Below are 23,185 nucleotides of genomic sequence, written 5' to 3' on the forward strand. Positions count from 1 at the left end.
ATCGATTTGGGGACAATTGTATAAGGACACCTGGTGTTGAAACAGTTGATGTTCATTATTGTCTAAATGTACTTACCAATTTCGGTACTTCAAATCTGATATTTTATTTCAAACTTGACTTCACAACCTACAATTAATAATAACTTCACAAAAGGTAGGTGTCGAAACATGCCTAACTTATTTTCGTGACTGAAACGGAGTGTGAACAATGATTCTGATGGTATTTAATGCAGATATTTAAATTCGACTTAGCCTTGAAGTAATTAATCAAATGACTGTATTTTTAGTTTTAATACATTTTGTAAGTTTCAGATAATTTACTTTTTTGAGGTCTCTACTCAGCAATTTTAACATTTACTTATTTATATCGTCTTACATGTACAGCTTACATTTATTTCTTTATATAAACTAAATCAATTTTTTCGTCTACGTTACTTTTTATATATTTTGTCTTAAATAAAAGCGTTTGATGTATTTAATAAGCATCTGCCTCATGTTCATACGAGTTGCGCCTTGAACCAGATGAGCGATGTGAATATTTACGCGAACGATCTCTGCTGCGACTTCGCTTGGCATCTTCGCTCTTGTTTTTACCTGGAGCAATTGAATTGGCTACTAACTCTGCGTTACTATCACCGTTTTCGCTATATTTCGTATCCTTCATATCATTTTCAGAGCTCGTCACAATTGCATTCCCCGCATCTATGGTACCAGAATTTGATACGTTGCGTGTTGAATTGGGCTTACAGTGTCGGAAGTTCTCTTTTATCTCTCGTTCCTCCTGTCGCATACGATCTTGGGTTACCTTTTCTATTGTACGTTTCATTTCCTCCGCCGATCGAACTAACTTGTCAGCTTCTAACACAACATGTCTTTTACCTGGCGATCTTTCACCACGTCGGGACCAAGAGCGCTTCGAGTGTGTGCGTGAACGGGACTTGGAACGTGAGCGGGATGATTCGGATGTCGAGTAAGAACGACGTGTGGATACCAGTTTCTTATTAGTACGCTGTTGTATCGGGCTTTTGGAACGTGTACGTGACCGCGATTTGCGAGTTTTGGAATCATCACGGGAGTGTGAAGTGCGTCTCGTTTTTGATTTTGAGTGCGAGCGGGAACGAGTGCGAGAGCGTGTATAAGAACGTGAATGCGAACGACGTTCTGAACGTGTTCGACTACGTGAACGGCGCTGTCTGGAGCGTGAAGGTGTACGGCTTCGACTACGAGTACGACTGCGACTACGGCTTCGCGAACGAGATCGGCTGCGCTTGGAATAATGACGTTTACGTGAACGGGAGCGTGAGTAGGAGTAGGAGCGACTACGTGAACGATTTCTGCAAAATAAACAATAATATTTAGTAGGTTATTAAGAGTACTTCCTTCCCATATTAAAATTACCTCGAGCGTGAATACGATTCTTTGCGGTAATCATTTTCATCGTACTGTTCGTCGTCGTAATTATTTTTGTAACTATTGTAATACGATGTTTCGTAGCCACCTCTACCGCGGCCTCGGCTTCCTCGACCGCGACCACGTATACGAGGTACATAACCGCGATAGTTCATGGATACAGGAAAAGCGGTGGGTGGTCGATAGAGTGCAGACATCCCTCCAAACACAGGAGGGACATACGGGAACATAGACAGGGATTTCATCCATTCGTTAGCAGCTTCAGGCGGATACCCCGTAGACAAAGTACCCGGAGTTGCAGCCAGTGCTGCGACAGCTTTGAAGGGATTCAAAGGATTCAGGCCAACGTTAGGTACTGCAGGCACACTTGCAGCACCGGTAGTAGACTGAGGGATAATAGGTTTGTCTTTCACTTTAGTTTCATCCACATCAGAACTTTCAGAGCGACGAGGTCTGCTACTCTTTAAGAGACCCATTAGTGGGGTTTTTGTTTTGATTTCCTCTACTTTTTTTTTCTGTTCGGTGAGCAATTTTTCAGTGGCCATTTTATACTTTTCGACCAAGCGGTCTCGAAGATCCATCTTGTTGCTCTCAACACCTATTTTGGAATATTTTCCCTCATGTTTTAACTGTTCAAAAAAGGAAAAATTACACATAATATATTGAAGGTGCATTTTAACTTGAAACTATTAGATGATACCTTGATGCGGTCAAAAAGCTCTTCTAATATTCGTATGCTCTCCAATTTTCTCTGGGCAATCATTAATTTGCGCTCCTCGATACGGATTTTCTGTGATATTTCAACTTGGCCTTTCTCCTGTATCTTTTTCAGATGTTTCTCCTTACGTTTCTCTTCTCTTTCGCGCTGCTTCTCTAATTCAGCTAATTTTATCTGTTCTTCTTTTTGCCTGTAATTTTTTATTCGCTACCCTTCATTGTTTGGTTTACACCGTAATTTGTTTTCAATTATACTGACATTTTTCTTGGCTTCCCAAAAATCTTAATCTTAAATTTTATGGCGGAAGTTGTTTATGAAAAAATCGTAAAACTCCAAATGTATAGGAAGATGTCAACAAATGAGAACACTATTCTCATTTGTTGCACTTCATTAACTTATGAATTAAAATAAAATGATAAAAAAAAAAAAAAAATAAATTGCAGACCTTTCTTTTTCTTGTTTTTCAAGCTCTTCTTTTTTCTTCTTTTCTCGTTCTTCTTCCTCACTTTGTGCCTTCTGTATCAAGCGTTTGCGTACCCGCTCTCTACGTTGAACCTGTGCATCGCTGAGATGCTTCGTTTTGTCAAAAGTAACGTTAATGTTAATTGCTTGGGTTTTATCAACAAATTTGCGAACTAATTTCATGCCTCTAAAGTCATCCATTGCTCGTACAAACCCCATATACTCGTCGAATTGAACGTAACTAAAGAATTAGTCACATACATATTTATTTTGTTTTTCCACAGTGGGCTTCAAAAATTACTTACGCTTCAAAGAGTACTCCATGCTCATAGCTAAATGTCTTCATGCCGTTGATATCTGCGTTCATTTTGTTTCGATAGGGATCGCATATGGGTATATCCACATAACGAACGCTACCGAATTTCTCGAAAATTCGTTTGAAAATACTTTCGCTTGGTTTGACATTGTCGTCATTTTCCATATGTCTGGGGCAAAACCATCGAACGGGCAAGTGCGTTAGATGTATGGTGTCAGGACGTTCACCGGCCTTCATCTCATCCATATTGCTGGCATCCCGAAAGAATGAATCCCAATCATGGCGGGTGGGAAATTCATCTTTTGTTTCGGTTGCACGTACCCGAAATGATTCACTAAAACCAGATAAACGCAGCGACACTCCATCTATGCGAGAAATGGCACTGCGCAATTTAGTACGATCCTCCAACTCAGCTTCGAAGCGAATGAAATCTATTGTGCTTTTTGATGCCTGCGGGAATAAATACTCGTAGTTAGTTTCAATGCATAAGTTATGCTCAAGATACTCACTTTTAAAACAAAAAACTTATCTGGTTTCAAAGCGGCACTTAATTTTTCCATTACATCTAGGTGGGAAATGGATTTTCCTGTTTTATTAACAGGCAATGACACAGATATTGTCATCTTGGCCAGCGGTTTAAGGTATAAACTATGCGGCAAGTAAAGCGGCACACAGTCCGATACATTTTGTATATTCTGAATGTCGGTCATTTGTATACAATTTGTTTTATTAAAGTTGTTTTAATTGGATGAAGTTAAACAATATCATACGATTATTTAATTGTGTGAGTAATTTACGAAAGGAGACATGAGCTCGAAAGAAGAAACATACGTTAGTAAATTAAAACTTTTACAAATTCCTAAAACTTATATATGAAGCTAAAAAGGAAACAACCCTATATTTCAGATATACATTAATATTATAATGAAATGTGTAAACTGGTGAAAAGGCTATGGTTTATAATTGGGGTCTGTATCACACAAGAGGTGTAGAAACCAAGTAATCTAAGAGAATAAACAATTTGCTAAATATGAATATATATGGAACACAACGACTTTAAATTAGCTTATAATCTTTTATAATTTTCAAACTATATTTGCGAGAAATACGCGGTATCACCACTTTTCACTAAATTATTGTAGGATGAAAAATTCTATAGTGAAAATAACAACGTTTCTTATTTTTGCACGTTGAAACGGTTGAAGTAAAAATGAACACACAGGGAGAAAAGAATGAAAGTAATTATACAATAACAGGGAGTATAGAGTACAGTTTTCAGAATGCTCCGGAAAAAGAGACTTTAAATTTTTAATAGATAGTGAAATTAATTCTGCAGAGGTTGATGCATTTAAATATTATACAAATTCCTGCTTTAATTGTAAATATTGATTAGTAATTTTCGTCGTACTCTGAGGACTTTTTTGAAATCTGATTGGACAACTCAGTACTGATTTAATATATTTGAGAAAATAACCTACTTATCTTTCGCCTTTAAGCCAGGTTAGATTATTTTCTAGCTTTACATATGTTGGAAATCTTTTAGTTCTTCAAAGGCTTATCTTGCTTGAGTTTAATTTATAAACGGCAATATCCGGCGAAAACGGTTTAATTTAATTTAAACCTTAGTACAGAGTGTCCTGTACTACTTATCCGGTTTGACATACATATGGCAAATTATTAACAATTATGAGCAGGCTTTTCTTTAAATGGATATTTTGTCGCGTTTCTTGACATGAATATATCATATATTGAAATTTAAAAGAATGATGAACTTTTTTTTATAATTTTACTTTCTTTTTGTATATATACACAGAAAACTTAAGAAAAGAGCTACTAAATTTTACTCGCCTGCTCTAAAACCTATAAATATTAGCCACAATATTTTGGAGCGATTGTGGCGCTCGCGCTGAGTAAAGTTGAGCATCTGCCTTATGAGACTATTCGTAAAAATCCGCTATCAACTGCTATCGGCACAGTAACCGCCAAGTGCTCCGCTGGACAACTGAGCTACACGAATTGGCTTAGGCACACGCATATACACAAAAATTAATACAATATATTCGTGCATATGCGTGCCCGCACAAACAAGACGCTGGCGTTCGTGTATATCGTTGTGGGGCCGATGCCTCTATTGGATTAGACGTTGACTGCCTGATGTTAGTAGTAGTGGTTGTTGTTGCTGTTGGCCAAGGCACTACTTGCTGTCGACGACTCTTGTTGCTGATGCTACTACTGCTGCTGTTGCTGTTGCAGCAATATAAGCTATTGTTGTTGGTGTATTTGCTCTTAACATTCGTGTGTGAAATTCGCATATAAAACCGTTGCTTGATTGTCCCACCAACTTCAGTTGATCGTTGCCAGTGTTGTCGAACGGTTGTTGTTTGCCGCTAATACCTAGGTATTTGTACTAAACAACTTGCTACTTGTTAGATATTGGACTGCCAGTCATTGCCGCTTCGTCAGTTCGTTAATTGACGCGTGTAACTATTCGCGCTTGTGTGTGGAGGTGTGCATATGCGCGCGTCGCTATTGAAAAGTTCAAAAATTTGCCAAACTAATTTGAAAATCAGTAAAAGAACTTGCTCAAAAAAATTCAGCCCTGAAAGGCGGAAAAGGGCGAATAACAAAAACATACTCACAAATTTACGCGCTTTTGACTGATAAGAAAGCGTAAGCGACGAAGTTTGCGAAAAGTGCATATGGAAGCAAATCTCAAAACTTACCTTAGTTTATACTAAAAATGTGAAAAAATCGAAACTTAAAAATACCAAATGAATTAAAAATTAAAAGAGAGCGGTTGTGCACTACTTTATGCTCATTAATTTAATTAATAACTCATGTCTTGCGAATAAAGCGAATGTCGAATAAATAATTTATGTCTTTTGCAGTTTCGCGCTAAAAATTCTACGAAATTATTTACCATTTTTGGCGCATTGCATTTGAAGCAGCAACGTTCGACCGCAACTCATAAGCGAGCTAACATGCAGACCGTTATCAAGTAAGTCTTTGATCTGCATTTTAGCTGTAAAAAAACTATTAAATACGTTATATTTACCTATATATGTACATACATATGAAAATAAATGCGTACAACAAATACCTGGGCATCTTCTTTGTTTAGGTCGCGCGTCTACGCTCAGTAGCAAACGAGCTTAAAGCTACTCAGCGCGCCAAATGACTTGAACAAATATTAAGTAATTTTGCTGGCTTTGGTTTTTTGAGACGGCCACTTATTGTTTTTGTAGTTGATGTTGAAAAAAAAAACGAAAAAAAAAACGAAAAAAAACACAACGATATCAAAATAAGTTCAAGGTTTAAAAGTGAAAACAAAACGTCTCGAACGAAATGAATTTGTAATTAAACAAGAAAAACCTAAATACGTTCAGTGCTAAATGCCAAGAGCTCACGCGAGAGAAATCGCTTGCAAAGCCAAAAGAAGTGCTCACACTTACTTGGCCGAGGGTATTTTGCAAACTGCAGAACTCAGCGGAAATTTTTTACTTTCCATTTTCTTCAGTTTGGTTGCTTCTTTCAATTCAAAAAAATAATTTTCGCCTAAAACAAATAAATATTTGCATAGTAAAATATGTTCGTACAACAAAATAAGAAAGAATGACCCCAATAAGGGTTCCATCTGAATATAAAATAGTTCAATATGAAACCAAATTTTAAAGCGACACTTGCCGTAGAACAAAAATCATGTATTTAACGAATTATCGCCATTGTCAATTCGGATTCGCATTTTTTAAGCCAAATATGCTCAGAATTTTATACGTATGGAAGCACGTTTCTATTCGCAGATCTCTTAGTCTACAAATGATCTCCTATTCGGACCGTTTGCATTTGCTTTGAAACAAGATTCCAAATATGCAAACTTAAATACAATTTATGCAAATAACCACAGATATTGGTGTTAATAATTTGACGTATAAAAAGACACTTCGTCACTATACAACATCGGTATATGGCGTACATATATTTCAGCTCAAAATCTGTTATCGAGCATCTAGGAAGCGTCAATCATCTCAATTTAGTAAAATCAGTAATTTTACATATTTATTTTAACATTTTGGAGAAATATTTAGTGACAACTCTTATTCACGCTCTCGCAAACGAATCATGTAGATATATAAAATGTCTTAACGCTCGAATTCAGATTTTCGATCAATTCGATTCATCAGTTGATTTTCATACTCGTTATCACACATATGATAAGTTTCTATAGAACCCTTAAACACCATAATTCACTTTTCCTGTAGTTTTGGGTTAAACCGTAAATGAACGATTTCAAAAATCCTTTCATGTTCCCGATTTAATGGTTTTATAAGTAATTTTTATGTTTTCTTTAAATATCCGTTCATGAAATAACTTCATTATAGGCAAAAAAGGAAAAAGCTGTTAGCTTCGATACGAAAAAAACCGGACATGGACACTATTTTGGTAATATTTCGTTCAAATTATCTCTGATAAATGGAGAAGATTTCATAAAATTTGTCCAGAAAATGTTGTACAATTTCTAGTTTTCCTTTCATTTTAATTCCTTTTCCTTTGGGGAGTTTTGCGACAGTTTTTTTAAGAACAATGCGCAAAATGATAACGGTAAACAAATTGACTTGCGCTCAGTTCGTGGTGGCTTAACGGAAACTTATGGAACAATTGTGATTTATTCACGCCTGCCTGACATTGACTTGTATTTATTAGTTCAGTGGACATATAGTTCTGAGTTGCAGCTTCTGTCTCTAAGAATACATTTGAAACACTCGTGTTTGCACCCTACATATAGACATCTCGCTGGGTCGGACAAAAACACTGCGATGATGGATGTCGGATTATGAGTAATTTAATGTAATACTTCCTTTTTGAAAATACTTGATTCTTAAGTCGCCATAATAAAAATTAAAATTAATAAAGGACCAAGTTGACCAAGAAAGTTAGGCACCGGAATTTCATTAAACTAATGTTGATTCATCAAAATAACTAAAAAGAAGTCACTTAGCAATTTACTTTTAATGCCAGGTTCAGCACTTTGATTTTATATGTTAGAAAACTCTATTGTTTTGACTCAGCATCTTCTTCGCAGCTCTCTGCTAAATAGTACGCATATTTAATGCTTGTGTAGGCAGCAGAAGAAGCTTTGTTAAAAACATAATTTTCGTGAAACCTATACAGCCAAAGCAAGTAAATGATGTGTCCTATAAAGTAAACCAGTTTCTAATTCTAATTGGTGGCAACATCATCAATCGCGTACAACAATAACCAACACCACAACCGTGTTGATCTTTGGCGATCGTCAACACCATAAAATATCTAACGGATAGACTACAGGTATAGAACAAACTATCAGGTTTTGGAGCAGCTGTTTTCTGTGAGCAACTTGCCGAGTTCAATGTACAAGTTTTTTGCTGTTTTGACTTTTCTATTATTTCCTTTGCATTTAAGGGCTTTTTAGCTGCTTAGCTGCCATCGCGTCAAGAAATACATACCTATAAAAGCTCGTGTTTAATCAAATGCACATATAGTATGTACATAAGCCCGTGACACCAAAGCGATCTGCCTTCAATGTTTGCGTAATAAATTTTCAGCTTGAGACAGCATTTTTGGTAAATTGAAAAGCCAAATGGAAGTCCATCCAAAAGGCAAACTAAACAATGCACGCTTTTGTCGGCTGAGGGTTTTTGGTTGCACAAACAATTTTATTTCTATTTTTCTATTTTTTGGCGTTTTATTTTTTGCTTACATTTGATTTAGTCATGCTGGTTTTGACTTGAAAATACTTTATTCAACAATTTCCTAGTGCCACTGTCACGGCCGATTCGGCGGCGCTCTCACCCAAACCACTTTCTAACATGTTATTTATTGCTGATCATGGGCGATCACCAAATCACAAAATTTATGGTACTGGAATCGCGGTACTTGATATTCATTCGCACCTCTTTCACATAATTCCCCTTTCGCTGTTCGTTTCGTTTTCGTACAGTATTTTTATTTACATTTTCATTTCTTTCTTCTTTTTGTGTCATATCTACAAGTGCGTCAATGCAACGTCGCCCAGGTGCTAATCACGCCGCTTGGTGGCTTCGTTTGTCAGCCTATGGCGCGCTTGGTGGACGCATATATGGTATTTATGGAAGTGGCGCGACGACTGTTAATGAATAGGTGAAACTGATTTAATTCCACTTTTTGGTTTCCTCTCTCGACTTTCATTAACAATTTATTTAAACATATACAAGTAACGGTATGTTTGCAGATTTTTGTTTCACACAAGCTGTATGTGGTCATATAGGAATTTAAGAGCGAAGATACTGGCTTCCATCTGAATCTATTTTAACTACCCAAGCACCGCACTATTTTTATTTAGACCCTTAAGTATTATTTACACGGTAAACTTTTGAGATACTGTTGGCTAGAAAATGTCCGGAACATGGCGGCCGCTGGCATTTTCTTCTTCCGACTTTCAAATACCTCATTTTGTAGGACTATATCATTTTTAAATATCTATTTTATTAAAATTTTCGTTCATACTTACTACATGAACAATTTGTTGTCTATTTTTGTGTTATGTAAGACATACTACATAACATATCAACAAAATCCAATAAGCAAATATTGGTCAAGTGGTAAATTGTGTCTGTTCGATAGGTTACAGGTCGAGGTGATGTCTCAATGGCTTTGCATGCAAGAATAGTGGAAAAATAAAAAGGTGAAAAGCATAACTAACGGTAAAACAATAGAAAATAGGTGTCAAATGGAAGAGAAAGGATTAAACAAAAGTGACCAAAATCCACGAAGAAAATATGTGAAAATCTACACATACAACCATATTTTATGCCATATGTTGTAACAGAAGTTTTCAACAGTTATAAATTGTTTATGATAAATTTTTAGTATATCGGTAATCAAATGAGACTTCGAAGGATTTATTATATTGCGGAAAATAATAGACTAAGGTAAACATTAATTTATTAATTCAAAATTTGCTGGTTTTAAACTTTTCTATGCTGACTGTCTTATTAGGAAGGTACATACATATATTTGTGGAACAATTTATGCGCGGTTAGTGTTCCAATTTAAGTATTTTTTTTATTAAAATATTGAGTTGTTGTCTCTTGTATTTTTTCACTTAACTTTAAAAAGTTCATTCATGTATTTCGTTAACTATGAATTCGCGTTTCAAAATGAAAAAAAATACAACTAAACTATTTTAAAACTGATTTTACATTTCAATTTTATTTATTAGTTAATTTGTTAAACAAATTTGTTTACAAAACAATACTTAACTTTAACAAAAATTCTGATAAACTCGCTTTATTGACTTACAATGTATTTTTTACTTGGACGACATATGTTTATTAGACGACAGAAATGTGAATATAGAAATTTAATGTTTTTTACTTTTCAATAAAAAACAGTTGATTAATTTTTTGCAAAATAACCCGTAAAACCGCTTAACGAAACGTTTCGAGACACAAAGGCTAATATGTTAATTAAGAATCTCGCTTTCAATGTGTTTAACTTAAGTAGCCGGAGTTAAATATTTTTCGCAAATAATTTGTTCAGTTTTGTCGCCAATTATAAACGAAATTGATATGAAAACAGTTAAATTCTAAATTTTTAACAAAAAAGCGAAAATTTATTTGACTTGTTTCATTTTGATTATCGATTGTAGCTCTATGTTAATTCTAAATTTTTATTAGTATTTCTGTTCACTAATGTTTAAAATAAATTGCCTAAAATACAGAATATTGAAAGAAATCAGAAACATGTTTTGGAATGTGGTGAAAGTTAGAAGATATTCAAATTTAAAAGCCAATTATTATTTAGAAAGAATTTCTAAACGAATCAAGGCATTTAACATTTTAATTGATTAATATAGAACTCTTCTACATACTTATTTCGCATTTTTAATAATTTTTTCGATAGCCTTTACGCGTTTCTTGTATGTATAACAATTGTGGGTAAAACTAATATATATGTATATATATTTGTATATACAATGTATATTATATACATTATATTATACATATATACACATACACTATATATTAATTCTCTTTTAACTCTTCGCCCTTCCTTTGTTCTTGTAAATTATTCGAATTGCATTATTTTGAAGTTCAAGTCTTAATATTTCTTGAATGCATTTATATTTTCTCTTGTCTTGGTTTTTAATTTAATGTCTGTCTCTGTTTTTTTCTTCTGAGATCATTTATATACAAAAAACGAGCTCTTTCTTGTTAATATTTGCATTGACATGAAGGTTAATTTTTTGTCAAAAAGAAAAGAAAAAACAAGAGATAAAAAAGATCCATCATAAGGTCACACATTTCACTTTCGAGAAGAAAATTACTTTTTGATTATGTTGGTAAGCGTGTTATGAATTATTATAGTTTCATAATGCAATGGCTTATATTATTTTGATGCAAACAAGTTCAATAGACATTATCGATTATAAAATGCAAATTAAAAAATTATCCAAAGTACAATTGGCCTTATACTCAACTGGAGAATTTAAATTTACTAAAGGTCTCTAAGCTCCACATCAATAATAAATAATTGGAGATTTACAAACGATAAATTTGAAGATTTTAATTTTTTTGGCTTCCACTGGAATAATAAATGCCATCTTCGAAAAAATTTTAAAGCAATACAAGACCTCAATATCTCCCTTTCCACTACATATTATCTATATTTGGAATGGTCCACAAGACTGCTATTGCGCCTGCGATTCCGCTGCCGTGCAATACTCTCCTGAAATTATGTTTGAGCATGCAAAGTTCATGTACAAGTAGATATGTATGTATATATGTATTTGTGTTAACCTGGCGTCCAAGTGCTCGTATTATTGCTAGGGCCAATAGCAGAATGCAATATCTTAAGCTCGCGATTTGGGTTGTCAGGATCAACTGAAGATGCGCTCCCTCAAAAGTGCCACTACAAGATTTAAATTTTACATCAGCGCGCAACTGTGTGCTATGTTATGGGATTCAAAAGTGGTATCCTGTGGGCGTTGCAGTTACTACACACGCTTTTTGAAATAATACAGCTTTTAATTATAAATTATGGAATAGTTATATACATACATATACAAATAACTCTAATAAGCGCAGCGTATTCACCTTTTGGGCCTCATCGAAATTCACCCACTTTATTTGAAGGTTTTTGAGTTAAGAAACCGCAAATTACAAGCAGCAGCAGGCAGCACAACAAGTTGCGGTAGAATCGAATATGGCAAGTGACATACTTTTTTGCCGCAATTGTTGTTGCTTTCATTATTTGCGTTTGGTTTTGCATTTAATATGGTTTTTGTAGCGCCCAGCGCCTTCGCTTTGGCCCTTCAACACACCGCTGCCCGCTTTTTGCTTGGTTGCAGCAACAGTTGTCGCTTCAAGGCGCCTGCCCATTAAAAAACTACCATCGCAGTGTGAATTTGCATGCCAATTGCAAAGTCAAACAATAGAAAACAATGCAAGAAATAGCAAAATAAAAAATTAAGCACATACACATGCACGCAGTAAAAGAAACCGAGGAAAATGAACGACACGCGCATATATGGAAAATGCTCACCTGTGAGTGAGAATTTGTGCGAGCGCACGCGTGCTGCAGGCATTTCACCGTTAAAGGAATACCCACACTTGCGGTGTTTGCGCCAATATTTTTACTGTCAAGAAATTTTCGGTTATTTATCAACTCGCTTGCCGCACAACTACGACGACATGCATACATACATATATATGTCCATAAGCGCATACGTGTATTACACATGCGGGTTGGCATTGCATGACTTTAGTCCGAGGACACACTAGTATGTGTGTGCGTGTGGCTGCCTTCTTGTCGACATGTACATGTGTGGCTGCTTGGTAGTAGCCAAGCCACAGCTAACCGCTTGCCGCCAATTAAACCACAATGCGCGCAAATGGTCGACACAGTTACATTTCGGTTGGCGTGACATTGAATTGCATTGACATAAAAAGCCCGACTGCAATCGACTTGCCGATGTTAAGTACGCGTTGTTTCTATGATTTATGATGTGCGCGCCGCTTTTGCCTAAGCGTGTTTTAATTGCAAAAGTGTTGGCTTTTTATATATTTCTGAAATAATTGAATTTACTTTGCAAACGCAACGCAATTTAGGACGGAGTGATAAGAAAGAAATGGTGTGAAGGTCGACAAAGTGCGTCGAGTCAAAATATTTGAAGAGTTTGGATGTGCTTGGAATATTGGTATCTTGAAGCGCTCTTTCAACTCTCAATCAGTCCAGAGATGCTGAGTAAAGTTGTTTAAGTAACTATGCTTTTTATTGCAGACACTGCTCCATATTCCATAATTCGAGGGCTTCTGTGTTATTGTAAAAATATATAATTCTTTTAATTATTACCTATAAATTGCAGAGACAGTACAACGCTATACAAATGCATTTTTTTCAATAATGCACATTACAGCAATATTTAATTAAAAAATATCTGAGAGCTGTTGAAAGCCACACGATTGCTCAAAGAAAAGTAATTTATATATACATATGTATACATACATATATAGTAATGTATATATATTATTTGTTCTAATTAAAACTTATTCAATATTATTTTTAAACATAATTTTCGATAGCAAATAACGTGAGTTTTAGATATTTCCCTTTTCGGATCCGAAAACTGAGAACTGAGCTCACACATTTTTCTCAGGCGCTTTTTAAGTCTACATACATATGTACATAAGCATTTACAAGTATAGTATACAACAAATGAAAATTAGCTTATCTAAACGTAGTCAGCCAGAATGCAGTTGTTCAAATATAATGGCTTTTTAAGTGCTTTCTATATGTATTTCTGTTTATATTTTGCCTTTATCGTTGGCCAAGTATACTACTTTACACCTAGATAAAGCTGCATTGTGTGATCATTTCAATTTGAATATTTGAGCACATACATATGTGCGTACGTATATGTAAATGAATATGCACGTTCATATATTTGCGCATGTAATTACTATTCAAATAAGGCACTTTCTCGTTCGATTTCCAAAAATGATTTAACAAATCCGAAAACGGACCAGCAAACGAGCTCCATACGAATATATGTATAAATATATCGCCGTAAAATAGCTGTAATTGTAGCAATGTCTAACAGGCAATACGCGAGCAATGCAGCTAGTACATTTGGAGGCAAATTATGGAATTTTAAAATGAAAAGAAAGCATCAAGTCGCGTGTTGTGCGTTGATTGAATAATAATTAGCGGCAAAATCCAGCGAGACGATGCATCAACAGCGCACACCGCCGACCGACCACCAAACGATCTGAGAGTGAGTTAGTCAGCTGTTCGGCCACTTGCTTAAAAACCGCGGCTATATGCTCGTGATATGTGAGCGTGTGTTGAAAATGTGCGGAAATTGTTTGTATGCAATGAATGTGCAATTGAAAGAAATTGCTTCGCGAAGGCGCTAAATATAGATTAACTCGAAATGCATAAACTCACTCAACCGCTAAGCCTTCAAGAGACGTGTGTGAGTGACATGAGAAATCAGCTGGACAAGCGCGACAGTCGAATACTACAAATTCCTGACAGCCGTCAACACACGTACACACACATATTTATAAACGATTGTGCATATACATAAGCCATGTAAAACTCGTCTTCCTCGTTGCACACATGCCAAATGAGGATTGTTTTCCTTTTTGTGATGATTTTTCGCTGTCACATTTCAATTTCAAGATTTACACTACCCTATATGTGCCTTGAAATGTAACTTCCACACTTGTTTTGGATTGTCTGTAACCTTACTGGCTTAAATGCCTCCAAGTCGCTAGCCACAGCGCAACGCTATTAAGATCGGTGCAAAACAGAGTGACGAAGTGGTTGTAAAAATGTCGAATATGTTGGTATTAATATGCAACGAGGAGATCAATGTCCGCGGCAGAAAGCTGCGGTACGATCGGCGAAGACATTGGTTAGCGGCGCATGTCTGTTTGTGCTCTTAAATTTGTTGTGAAGTTTAGACAGATTGGCTTTTTAACGATTTTGCCGTTGATTTGTGCGATCGTTGAGGTTTTTATGCCCATTGTGTTTCTTAAATTCCTTTTTTATTCGACGTTTCAGATTTTGCCTTTGTTGCTGTGGGAGTTATATTGTATTTGTTTTTATTGTCATTGCACAATTACCCAAGAGTCGTTGCCAAATTGGTGACATTTGAATTTCAGCACGTACCCATGCACATACACACACTGATTCACACACCCACCTTTGCTACCAGATCTCCGTTCCAATAACAATGATCGCAGCAACAACTGCCTGAATCATCGCGACGGTCGTGAAAACAAACGGCAACAGTTGTGATACACAATGCTAAAAGCAGTAGCAATTTATTTGCACTTTGAAATCGACGGTTCTAAGTATACCCCCCTTGTTGGTTGTGAATACATTTTTTAGAATTAGCGGAAAAGTGATTTAGTTGCATTTTATTTCTTATCGTTTACAGTTTTTGAAAACTATGTTTATTATACTTGTTTAGAAATTTGAATTTTTTGCAAATATTTTTTATCAACTGGAAGGCTTTTCTGTTGAAATAATTTCCTTATACAGTTTTTTGCATTTCTTGAATTAGATTTAAAAATGCTAACAATATTTGAGGAGGCTGAGACAATGCAATTAATCGTGAAGGGTATACATTTCTTAACTACTGTTGCTGTATTTCGTATGAGGTGATTTTGATGCGTGTAAGAAATATTCTCGAAGTAAGTAAACACGTAGCAGCCTTTGGAACAAGGTTCAAAAACCTTGCCGTGGCTATTGTTCCGCGGAAATCGACTTATTGCATTGTTTATCGTAGCTTCTTAATACGTGCATGAATACTTACATAAATGTTGCAATATTTATTTTCTTTCGAGCTTTTGTTGTGGCCTTATTTCAACAGTGTCTCAGATATAAATTATGTTTACAGGCAGTTAAATCGAAAATAATAAACTTTACTGCTTCTAAGGACACATTTAACTGGGTATCATAAAAGCAGGTTCTTTTGAATAAAACATTTATTAAATTCACATGATTACAAAAATTGTTTAAGCAAATCGTTTATCAAATCACAGTGGAAAATGGTTTGGTTACCAAAACTATCATTCTCTGCGGTTGTATGAGCTCCTCGGCAAACTCAAGCACATCTTTTGATCGCAAATGCAAAGAGATTGTTTTTAAATATTATAATTAATCACTGAATTTACTTAAATGTTGATAAACAATTTTGTTTACCTTTTACGCCAAATTATTATTTTGTTAACTATGTAAATTGATGATGACGTTACCATAAAAGAATAATAATGTTTAGCAGATGTTGGTACGAGCTTCAACTGCTGGCGCCATTACTTCACTAAAATTTATTTTAAGTAAGCTACAATTCTAAAATGTGGCGGACGGAAAACGCGCGATCACGCCTTTTTTAGTTATGATATAGTATATTGTGACCTCTTCTACTTTCACAAAAATGCTAAACAAACTACGAGACCAAAATTAACACCTCCAATGTTCATCAAATTCATCTGGAAGGCATAAAAACTTAAGAATTTTAAATTACAACAACAACCAGCAAAAGTATATTAACACATTTTTTATAGAAATATTTGTTTTTAATAAAATTGTAGGGTAAACAATCAGGAACGGCCGCTGAATATTAATTTGAATAGTAAACATACATAATGACTTAGAAACGTTAATTATAAATTTTATAGGACACCAGCAGCAGTGGGTGAAACAGATGCGATTTATGCACACTTCTTCTATGAAATTATGAAAAATATTGTGAATTAGAAAGAAGTTTCACCAGCCAATCAAGTAAAATGTAATTGAAATGCATTACATTGCCATTACACACATAAATTTGGTTGTTGATATACCGCTCTTAAAGCATAATTCGTCGCTTTTAGATATCGGTTAGTCGCTCTCGCTATTAAAGGTTACTCATACGCACTAGGGCGCCCATTCGTGCAATATGCATTGTGGTTTATCTACACTGGTGCAAGAGTGTACAAAAGCGTGTTTCTTTCATATTTCTAACTTGATACTTTATTTTTATATTTTTCATGAATTTATTTAATTGTTTTGTTTTCAATACTTTACGTTTGCATTCATCTTCGATTTACCTCTAATTCATCTGGCAGTTGATAAATAACTGTAACTAACTTTTTTCCCGTGTAATAATTCTCAAATGCCTGCTCATAAATCTAAACCAACTGCACATTAAAGAAAACAATTAGCAACGGTAATTGGTTGCAGTTAATTGTTGACATGTATATTAACTGTTATACTCGTCGGTTTTTCGAATTTACTCACACACATAAATACATACACTCATAGGAGTGTGGATGTAACTGAACTGAGTAAAATGGCTGTTTTGTCCAAAGGCAATTCACTTCATTGTAGATAACATTTGGCAATATAGGAGGATGATATGATATCATCGATTTCAAGAGTGTGTGTGATGATATATGTATATATTGATACGGCGATGAAATTCTTCTTATTTTTAAGTGGTAAAGGACCACAGAGGCATTTTGAATTTTGTATTTTGTAAAAAATCCATTTTTTTATCGAGTCCTTGCACCAATATAATACTTTTATAATGTGGGTAATCCAATTGCTGGTTACATCTACGAAGTAGCACAAGAGTGCGTCAGAATCGTTAAGTAATTTAGTTTGGAGGCATTACGAGGTGGCCTATTACTCAGGCTCATATAATCTGACGGGAGTTTGTGCCAGATTTTTCATAGATTTTGCGAATATTTATGGAAATATCTGGCTTTTCGGTAAATCTTAGATGATTACAACAACAACAGGTGTATTTTTGTTTTCAAAGTCAAAAAAATCTCATGGGGGAGAGTTGCAATGTGAAACGCACAAAGAACTGCAAACAAAAGGGAAGGTATGTGTTCAAAAATGAAAAAAAAACCAATCGAACGAGTGTTGCCAATAAAAATCATTCAATTACACCAAAAACGATTCAGCCATAAATGCCAAGCGCCACGACCATTCACTACCAGTGCGTTTGAAAGCTTAGCTGGGCTGTGTGACCTCCGTAACAAGGCTGCCAAAATCTGTCAGGCGGCAGTCTGTAACAGGCAGTCAACGACAACAAAAACTATAATATTATAACAGCAAATAAAGTGCAGCAGAATCCAGTCAGGTGGCATTGAGCGCGTTAAATATATTTATTTTTTCATTAGATTTCGCTCATTTGTGCTTCACATCCGTTCGCTAGTATTTCATTCGTTTGCGAGTGCAAAGGTAAATGCTGAATTAAATAAATAAGCCACCGCAGCGAGGCTGAGAGCAGCGACTAGGTGGCGGCAACAAGTTCCTTCCTGCTGAAAAGGCGCAGGAAAATTGTTTAAATTCTTTGTATAGGGCCGTTAGACAGTTTCGATGTTGTTGTTGTTATTGTTGTTGCTGTTTTTATTAACTGTTGAAGCTGTTTCCTGTCAGAAGCTGAAGTGCCACATTTAAGTGGGAAATTAAAACATTTGAATGCAAAAAAGGTACAGTAAGCGTGCATGTATGAGTGCCCCTAATATACAAACAAATTTAGACTTTTTTCATATAAAATACATATACACCTATACATATATATTATACAGTGTAGTGACTGCAGATGTGCGGACCCCTTAGGTAGTCGCAAGTAGGTGACACTAATTTGTTGTGGTGGAAAATTGAGTCAAAAGTGGTTATTATTTTAATGCCTGTGGGTGTTTTGCTGCGCTATTATATGTTCATTCGAGCTGGCGGTTAAACATTTAATCTATTCCCAAAGCGTAAAAACCTATCGCCCTTTGCCCAGTATCTGACTCTGGAAATAAATTTGCTAGTAACAAAGAATTTATGGCATAATTATAAATACGTTTTACAATTTTTTATTAAAAAGTTATTCGATAAAGTTGTTAATACCTTTTCCTCTTTCTCGTTTACTTTGTTAGCGCTTCCATAAGCAACAAATATGTAAAAATATATGCATAAAAAACTTAAAATATTAAAATAAAAGTTGATATTCAAATCGCAAATTTTCCAGAGTCTTCACTTTGTCTCAACTGTTTACATAACATATATACTTACATATATACAAAATGCAGTGAAAAGTCATACGAATTTGTCAGCGAACTAATGATCACATCACTTAGTTAGTCGGTCAGTCAGTTCAGCAGTAACTCACTGCGGCCCCTGTTTCATTAACTCAGCGAACTGCTTCCTCTCCTCGCTTTGTTTACAATTAATTTTGTGCAACAGTAATTAAAACTGTTTTCAACTTGTTGTTGGTACATTTTCACAATTTTTAGTATTAAAAAAATCATAATTTCTTAAACTGCTGTTGTTGTTGTACTATGTAATAAAAAGTATTGTTTAATATTGTTGTCCGTTGCTTTAATGACCGGTCACATAGCTGAGCCAGGGAGTGTGTGTTTGTTGGTGTCGCGTGCAACTTGAGCAATCACCGAGATCACTACCTAAATTCATAGGTTGGCAGACGCCGACACAACCTACGCATGCGTAGGCATATGAGCACCGAGTCGACTTTGTGTAAAGTGAGAAAGTACCGCAATGCATGCGACTTACTGTAGTTGACATCACTGAAAAAGTGTGCCTAAGGCTGGGGACATAGTGGCGAAACAGTCCGAAATTAAGGTAGGGGAATATCAAAAGAAAAATACAATTTCAAACTTATTAAAATTAACTTTTTGTTATACATACTTTTATTAGAAATATTGAGGCAGTTCCTAAGTTGTATTTTCTGTGTCGCAGCACCAATTCAAAAGTAAGTTGGCAGCAAGAGTTGAAGTTAACAGTTTCAGCGCTATCTTAAGCTTCGAGTCTATTGCCCGCTCTGTTGCCGTCTAATTCGTCGGCTAATGCAACCCTGCAGCCGTCTGCTACATTGTTAGAATTCGACTACAAAAGCACGATAAACGCTTGTGTAGCAGATAAACGGAATCTCAGGCGGATGCGGTCATAAATTAAAAAGTAAGCTTAGCAAACACTTAGTTACTAAATAGCTGCCATTTTTTCCAATTTGGCTACTTAAATAAGAGCTCGTGACTGGCGGGTACTCGCTGTTTTTTTTACTTGTAAAACTACAATTTTTAATTGTCTAACTAACTGGCATGCATACGAGCGTTAAGCAAAACGCTTTTGCGCTGTAATTGCAATATTTCACTTTCCTACAATATATGTATATTTTATCTTTTAAAGCTTTCATTTCAACGCGAGAAGTTGCTTAGCGAAAACAATTACGAAAAAATGTGTTAAAAATTTCCACCCAAATTTTCGGTTTGCCTAAAATGATCAGTGCAAATAAATGAATGCATAAAAAGTTAATATATGTAAATTTTGAAATGCATTTTTGGATTGCGCTTTTTATTTATTTATCTATGAGCGGATTATTGCCGTTTTACGACCTCGTAAATCGATATTTCCTCGTATTAGCAAGAAGATTTATAGACCCATTTACAGAATCGCGATTCCTCACGATTCCCTCGACGCATTAACAATTTCCAAATGCGTTTGAATATTCAAAAATCATTGGTTTCAGTTGGTTTCGGTTGAATGTCGTCCAAACGCATGCGAGTGTGGCGAAAAGAACGCGCACGAAATACCCAAAATAGTTTTACAATGCTTTTCATTAGTGTACGTATGCGTTTTTCCGCCATGTAAATCGGAACTGAACTTTATAATATTAAATGGGTACCTTGAATATGTGTAGAATAGTAATAACAAGGAGTCGTGACAAAAATAATTAAAGCGAAGTGTTAAACAGAACTTGATATGCGCTATTGTCATTTAGAAAACTGAAATTTATCCTTGTCTGGGCTAATAACTTTTTTACAAGGCATAATATTCGATTAATTCGTTACAACCTAGATTAAAAAAAAGGTCATGCGTCTGGTTGCAAGTCTATGTACACACTGCAAAAACGCAAAATTGTATGTTGAGACATGTTGGCTACAGTTCTTCAAAGTTTTTGTAACAATTGTTGTCAATGCTTGTTGGCATTTTTATGTTAGCGACTATTAGTTTGTCACTGGCTTCTACAAGACGGTACTTACTGTGATAGCATTTGAGAGAATTATTTGAATATGTTCAATATTTAGTGAAATATAATATTTTATTAACTTTCCGATGGACAAGCAATGGTAACATTTTCGATTACTTAACTAAACAATAATGTAGGCGTTGCAAAGCAGCGACCTTAATAAGCTCGCATATCTTTCCGCAAGAGAAAAGATTTATGAAACAATTTGGGCTATGAAAAAAAATATTATCTCATTATTATGTGTGTCGTGAAATGAATGCATGTAGCGTTGTGACAGCCCTCATTACATATGTACATTAATCTCGTTTCGTAGAAATATTTTCTCTCCGAAAGTTTCAGATAAGTCGGTTTTATAATGAAATAATATACATGTATGTGTTTGTGTTGATGTTGCGCGGCTTAATTTTATAACTCGTAGATTTGTCACAATCGTATCACGGTCTTATACGTTTTCTCCAAATAACCTTCAGCTCGTTATGAATTGTGTGCGTCGCCTAAGCACGGAGGTTCGTGTTGTCGATGGTTAATGTAAAATCGTTGTTGCATGAACTACACCTCTGCCGATCGCTGCGCCCAGATATACACAAACAATTAGACATAAATACATACATACGTATGGTAATGCAGTTCTGTATGTATAACTTGTTGCAGCATCTGAACCGTCAACGCGCAGAGGTTCATTGGCTGCATGTCGCATTCGTGTGCAGCCAACGTTGTGTCGTGTCAAAAATTAAGTGAAAATTTAAATAATTAATTGAGGAATTAAATAAATTGCGTTAATTTCAAAATAATGCTATCGCAAATGCGTTTCCCCTTCTCATTTAAATATCGATTAAATTGATTGGCCGCCACAGATTTGAAACTCATTAATTCGCTAGCCTTTTAGAGCAATCAAAATGCAGCCGAGGCTGCATGATCACTTAATGAGTTTATAATTTTAATTAGATCACCGGATGGTGCCCAAATATGTGGTTAATCGAACCGATAAATCTTCAAGACTTGCGCTTCGCAAAATCAAGAATCAACAGCAAAAACAACAAAGCAGAAAAAAATGAATGATGTTGTAAATGTTTACTTTGACATTCAAGCTCTCATTATATTGCGACTTTGCTCAATTTGTTATTGAATTACTTTGTAGTATTGGTGTTGTTGTTCTTGTTAAGGTAGCCAGATTGTTTGCTTATACTTACATATGTGGATAAGATCACACAATCAGAACAAAAGAAGGCGCTTGAACCCAGTTGACCTCAGTGCGTTTACTGGGTGCTTCGACCTCGTCATTTGTTACTCCATGCACCCATACACACTCTACACACACATATGCCACCAGATTAGCATATGAACTTTCGCTGGCAAAGGGTTACAGTTTCCGTTGCGCAGAGAAATATTTTGTTTTTTTTTGCTTTGGAGAAATTATTTTGGTGACAAGTTCAATTGACCCATAAATCGATTTAAATTTTTTGCGCTAATCAAATAATTAAATTTTTATTGGCTAAAATAATACTCCTCATAATATGACAATTTAGCCTTAGATTAATGTGGTGATCCCTTTCAGAAGAGCAGCCGGTCAAATTGAACAATGAAATGAAAAAAAATATGGATACTGTAGCATAGCAAAAGTTTAAATGTGGTTACAAAGGGATATTGAAAATAGTTCACCCGATGCAATGAGACTTATAATTTTTTGCTTTTTCCTCTAGTTTTACTCACCATTGACTACTGGTTTTGTATACTGGATTTTAATATATTTTATTTAATATTCTCAAAAACTCCTTAAAAAAATTGAGACATTGTTTCAGGTTTTTGAAAATCATTCATTCACTTTTTTTTTGGGTTTTGACCATACCTGCTCAAATACATACACACAAACTTTGACGTTGTAATTAATTTAATTGCCAAGATTCTTATCTTCTAATTTGCTTTGTTGTTATTAATATTTTACTATGCTTTTTAATTGACCATTGATGAGCCTCAAGTGGTTTTCTCTCCAGCCGGCGGCAGCACTCGGACTTGTTCGTATTTGGTCGCAGATTCATTTACCGTGTTTTGAGTAGTTATTCAATTACTTCTTCATTATTTGTTTTCGTTTTGTTGTGGTTTACTTACACATGCAATTTGCTTATATAATTTCGCGTTTCTCTCAGCAATTAATGGGATATGCTCGTCGTGTTTCTTAACCAAATTCTTATCTCATTCTTAACCAAACAATGGAAGTCAATTTGTT

At 35.2% G+C, this 23,185-nt stretch overlaps 2 protein-coding genes across 4 annotated transcripts in view; one reads left to right on the plus strand and one right to left on the minus strand.

The window, feature by feature from the left end:
- Positions 1-254: 254 nt before the first annotated feature.
- LOC126767770 (A-kinase anchor protein 17A) lies at positions 255-4,094 on the minus strand. Of its 2 annotated transcripts, XM_050485392.1 has the most exons (7): positions 3,962-4,093; positions 3,416-3,601; positions 2,896-3,356; positions 2,574-2,831; positions 2,111-2,318; positions 1,399-2,039; positions 255-1,334 (listed from the first exon to the last, which is right to left on the minus strand). In XM_050485392.1, the coding sequence occupies exons 2-7, from the start codon at positions 3,527-3,529 to the stop codon at positions 476-478; spliced, it is 2,541 nt and encodes an 846-aa protein (XP_050341349.1). In that variant the 5' UTR covers positions 3,530-3,601; positions 3,962-4,093; the 3' UTR covers positions 255-475. The 2 variants fall into 2 exon arrangements, with proteins under 2 accessions (XP_050341349.1, XP_050341348.1); XM_050485391.1 differs by having other exon boundaries at positions 3,416-4,094.
- Positions 4,095-5,035: 941 nt separating this feature from the next.
- LOC126767772 (neprilysin-2) overlaps positions 5,036-23,185 on the plus strand; it is a 30,281-nt gene continuing 12,131 nt past the window's right edge. The window contains exons 1-2 of one of the 2 annotated variants that reach the window (XM_050485397.1): positions 5,036-5,304; positions 5,795-5,904. In XM_050485397.1, the coding sequence (XP_050341354.1) occupies positions 5,888-5,904 (17 nt within the window). In that variant the 5' untranslated portion in view covers positions 5,036-5,304; positions 5,795-5,887. The other variant, XM_050485398.1, reaches the window with a different exon arrangement.

This window comes from Bactrocera neohumeralis, chromosome 2 (genome assembly GCF_024586455.1).
Source record: "Bactrocera neohumeralis isolate Rockhampton chromosome 2, APGP_CSIRO_Bneo_wtdbg2-racon-allhic-juicebox.fasta_v2, whole genome shotgun sequence".
Taxonomy (NCBI): Eukaryota; Metazoa; Arthropoda; class Insecta; order Diptera; family Tephritidae; genus Bactrocera; species Bactrocera neohumeralis.

What these genes read in the sequence shown, in the direction of transcription:
- LOC126767770 (XM_050485391.1), bottom strand. Translation starts at nt 3,616, where the DNA reads ATGACCGACATTCAGAATATACAAAATGTATCGGACTGTGTGCCGCTT. An exon ending in CATGGAGTACTCTTTGAAGC is followed by an intron (nt 2,832 to 2,895) that starts GTAAGTAATTTT and finishes CTAATTCTTTAG; the next exon opens with TTACGTTCAATTCGACGAGT. An exon ending in GAATCGTATTCACGCTCGAG is followed by an intron (nt 1,335 to 1,398) that starts GTAATTTTAATA and finishes TTTATTTTGCAG; the next exon opens with AAATCGTTCACGTAGTCGCT.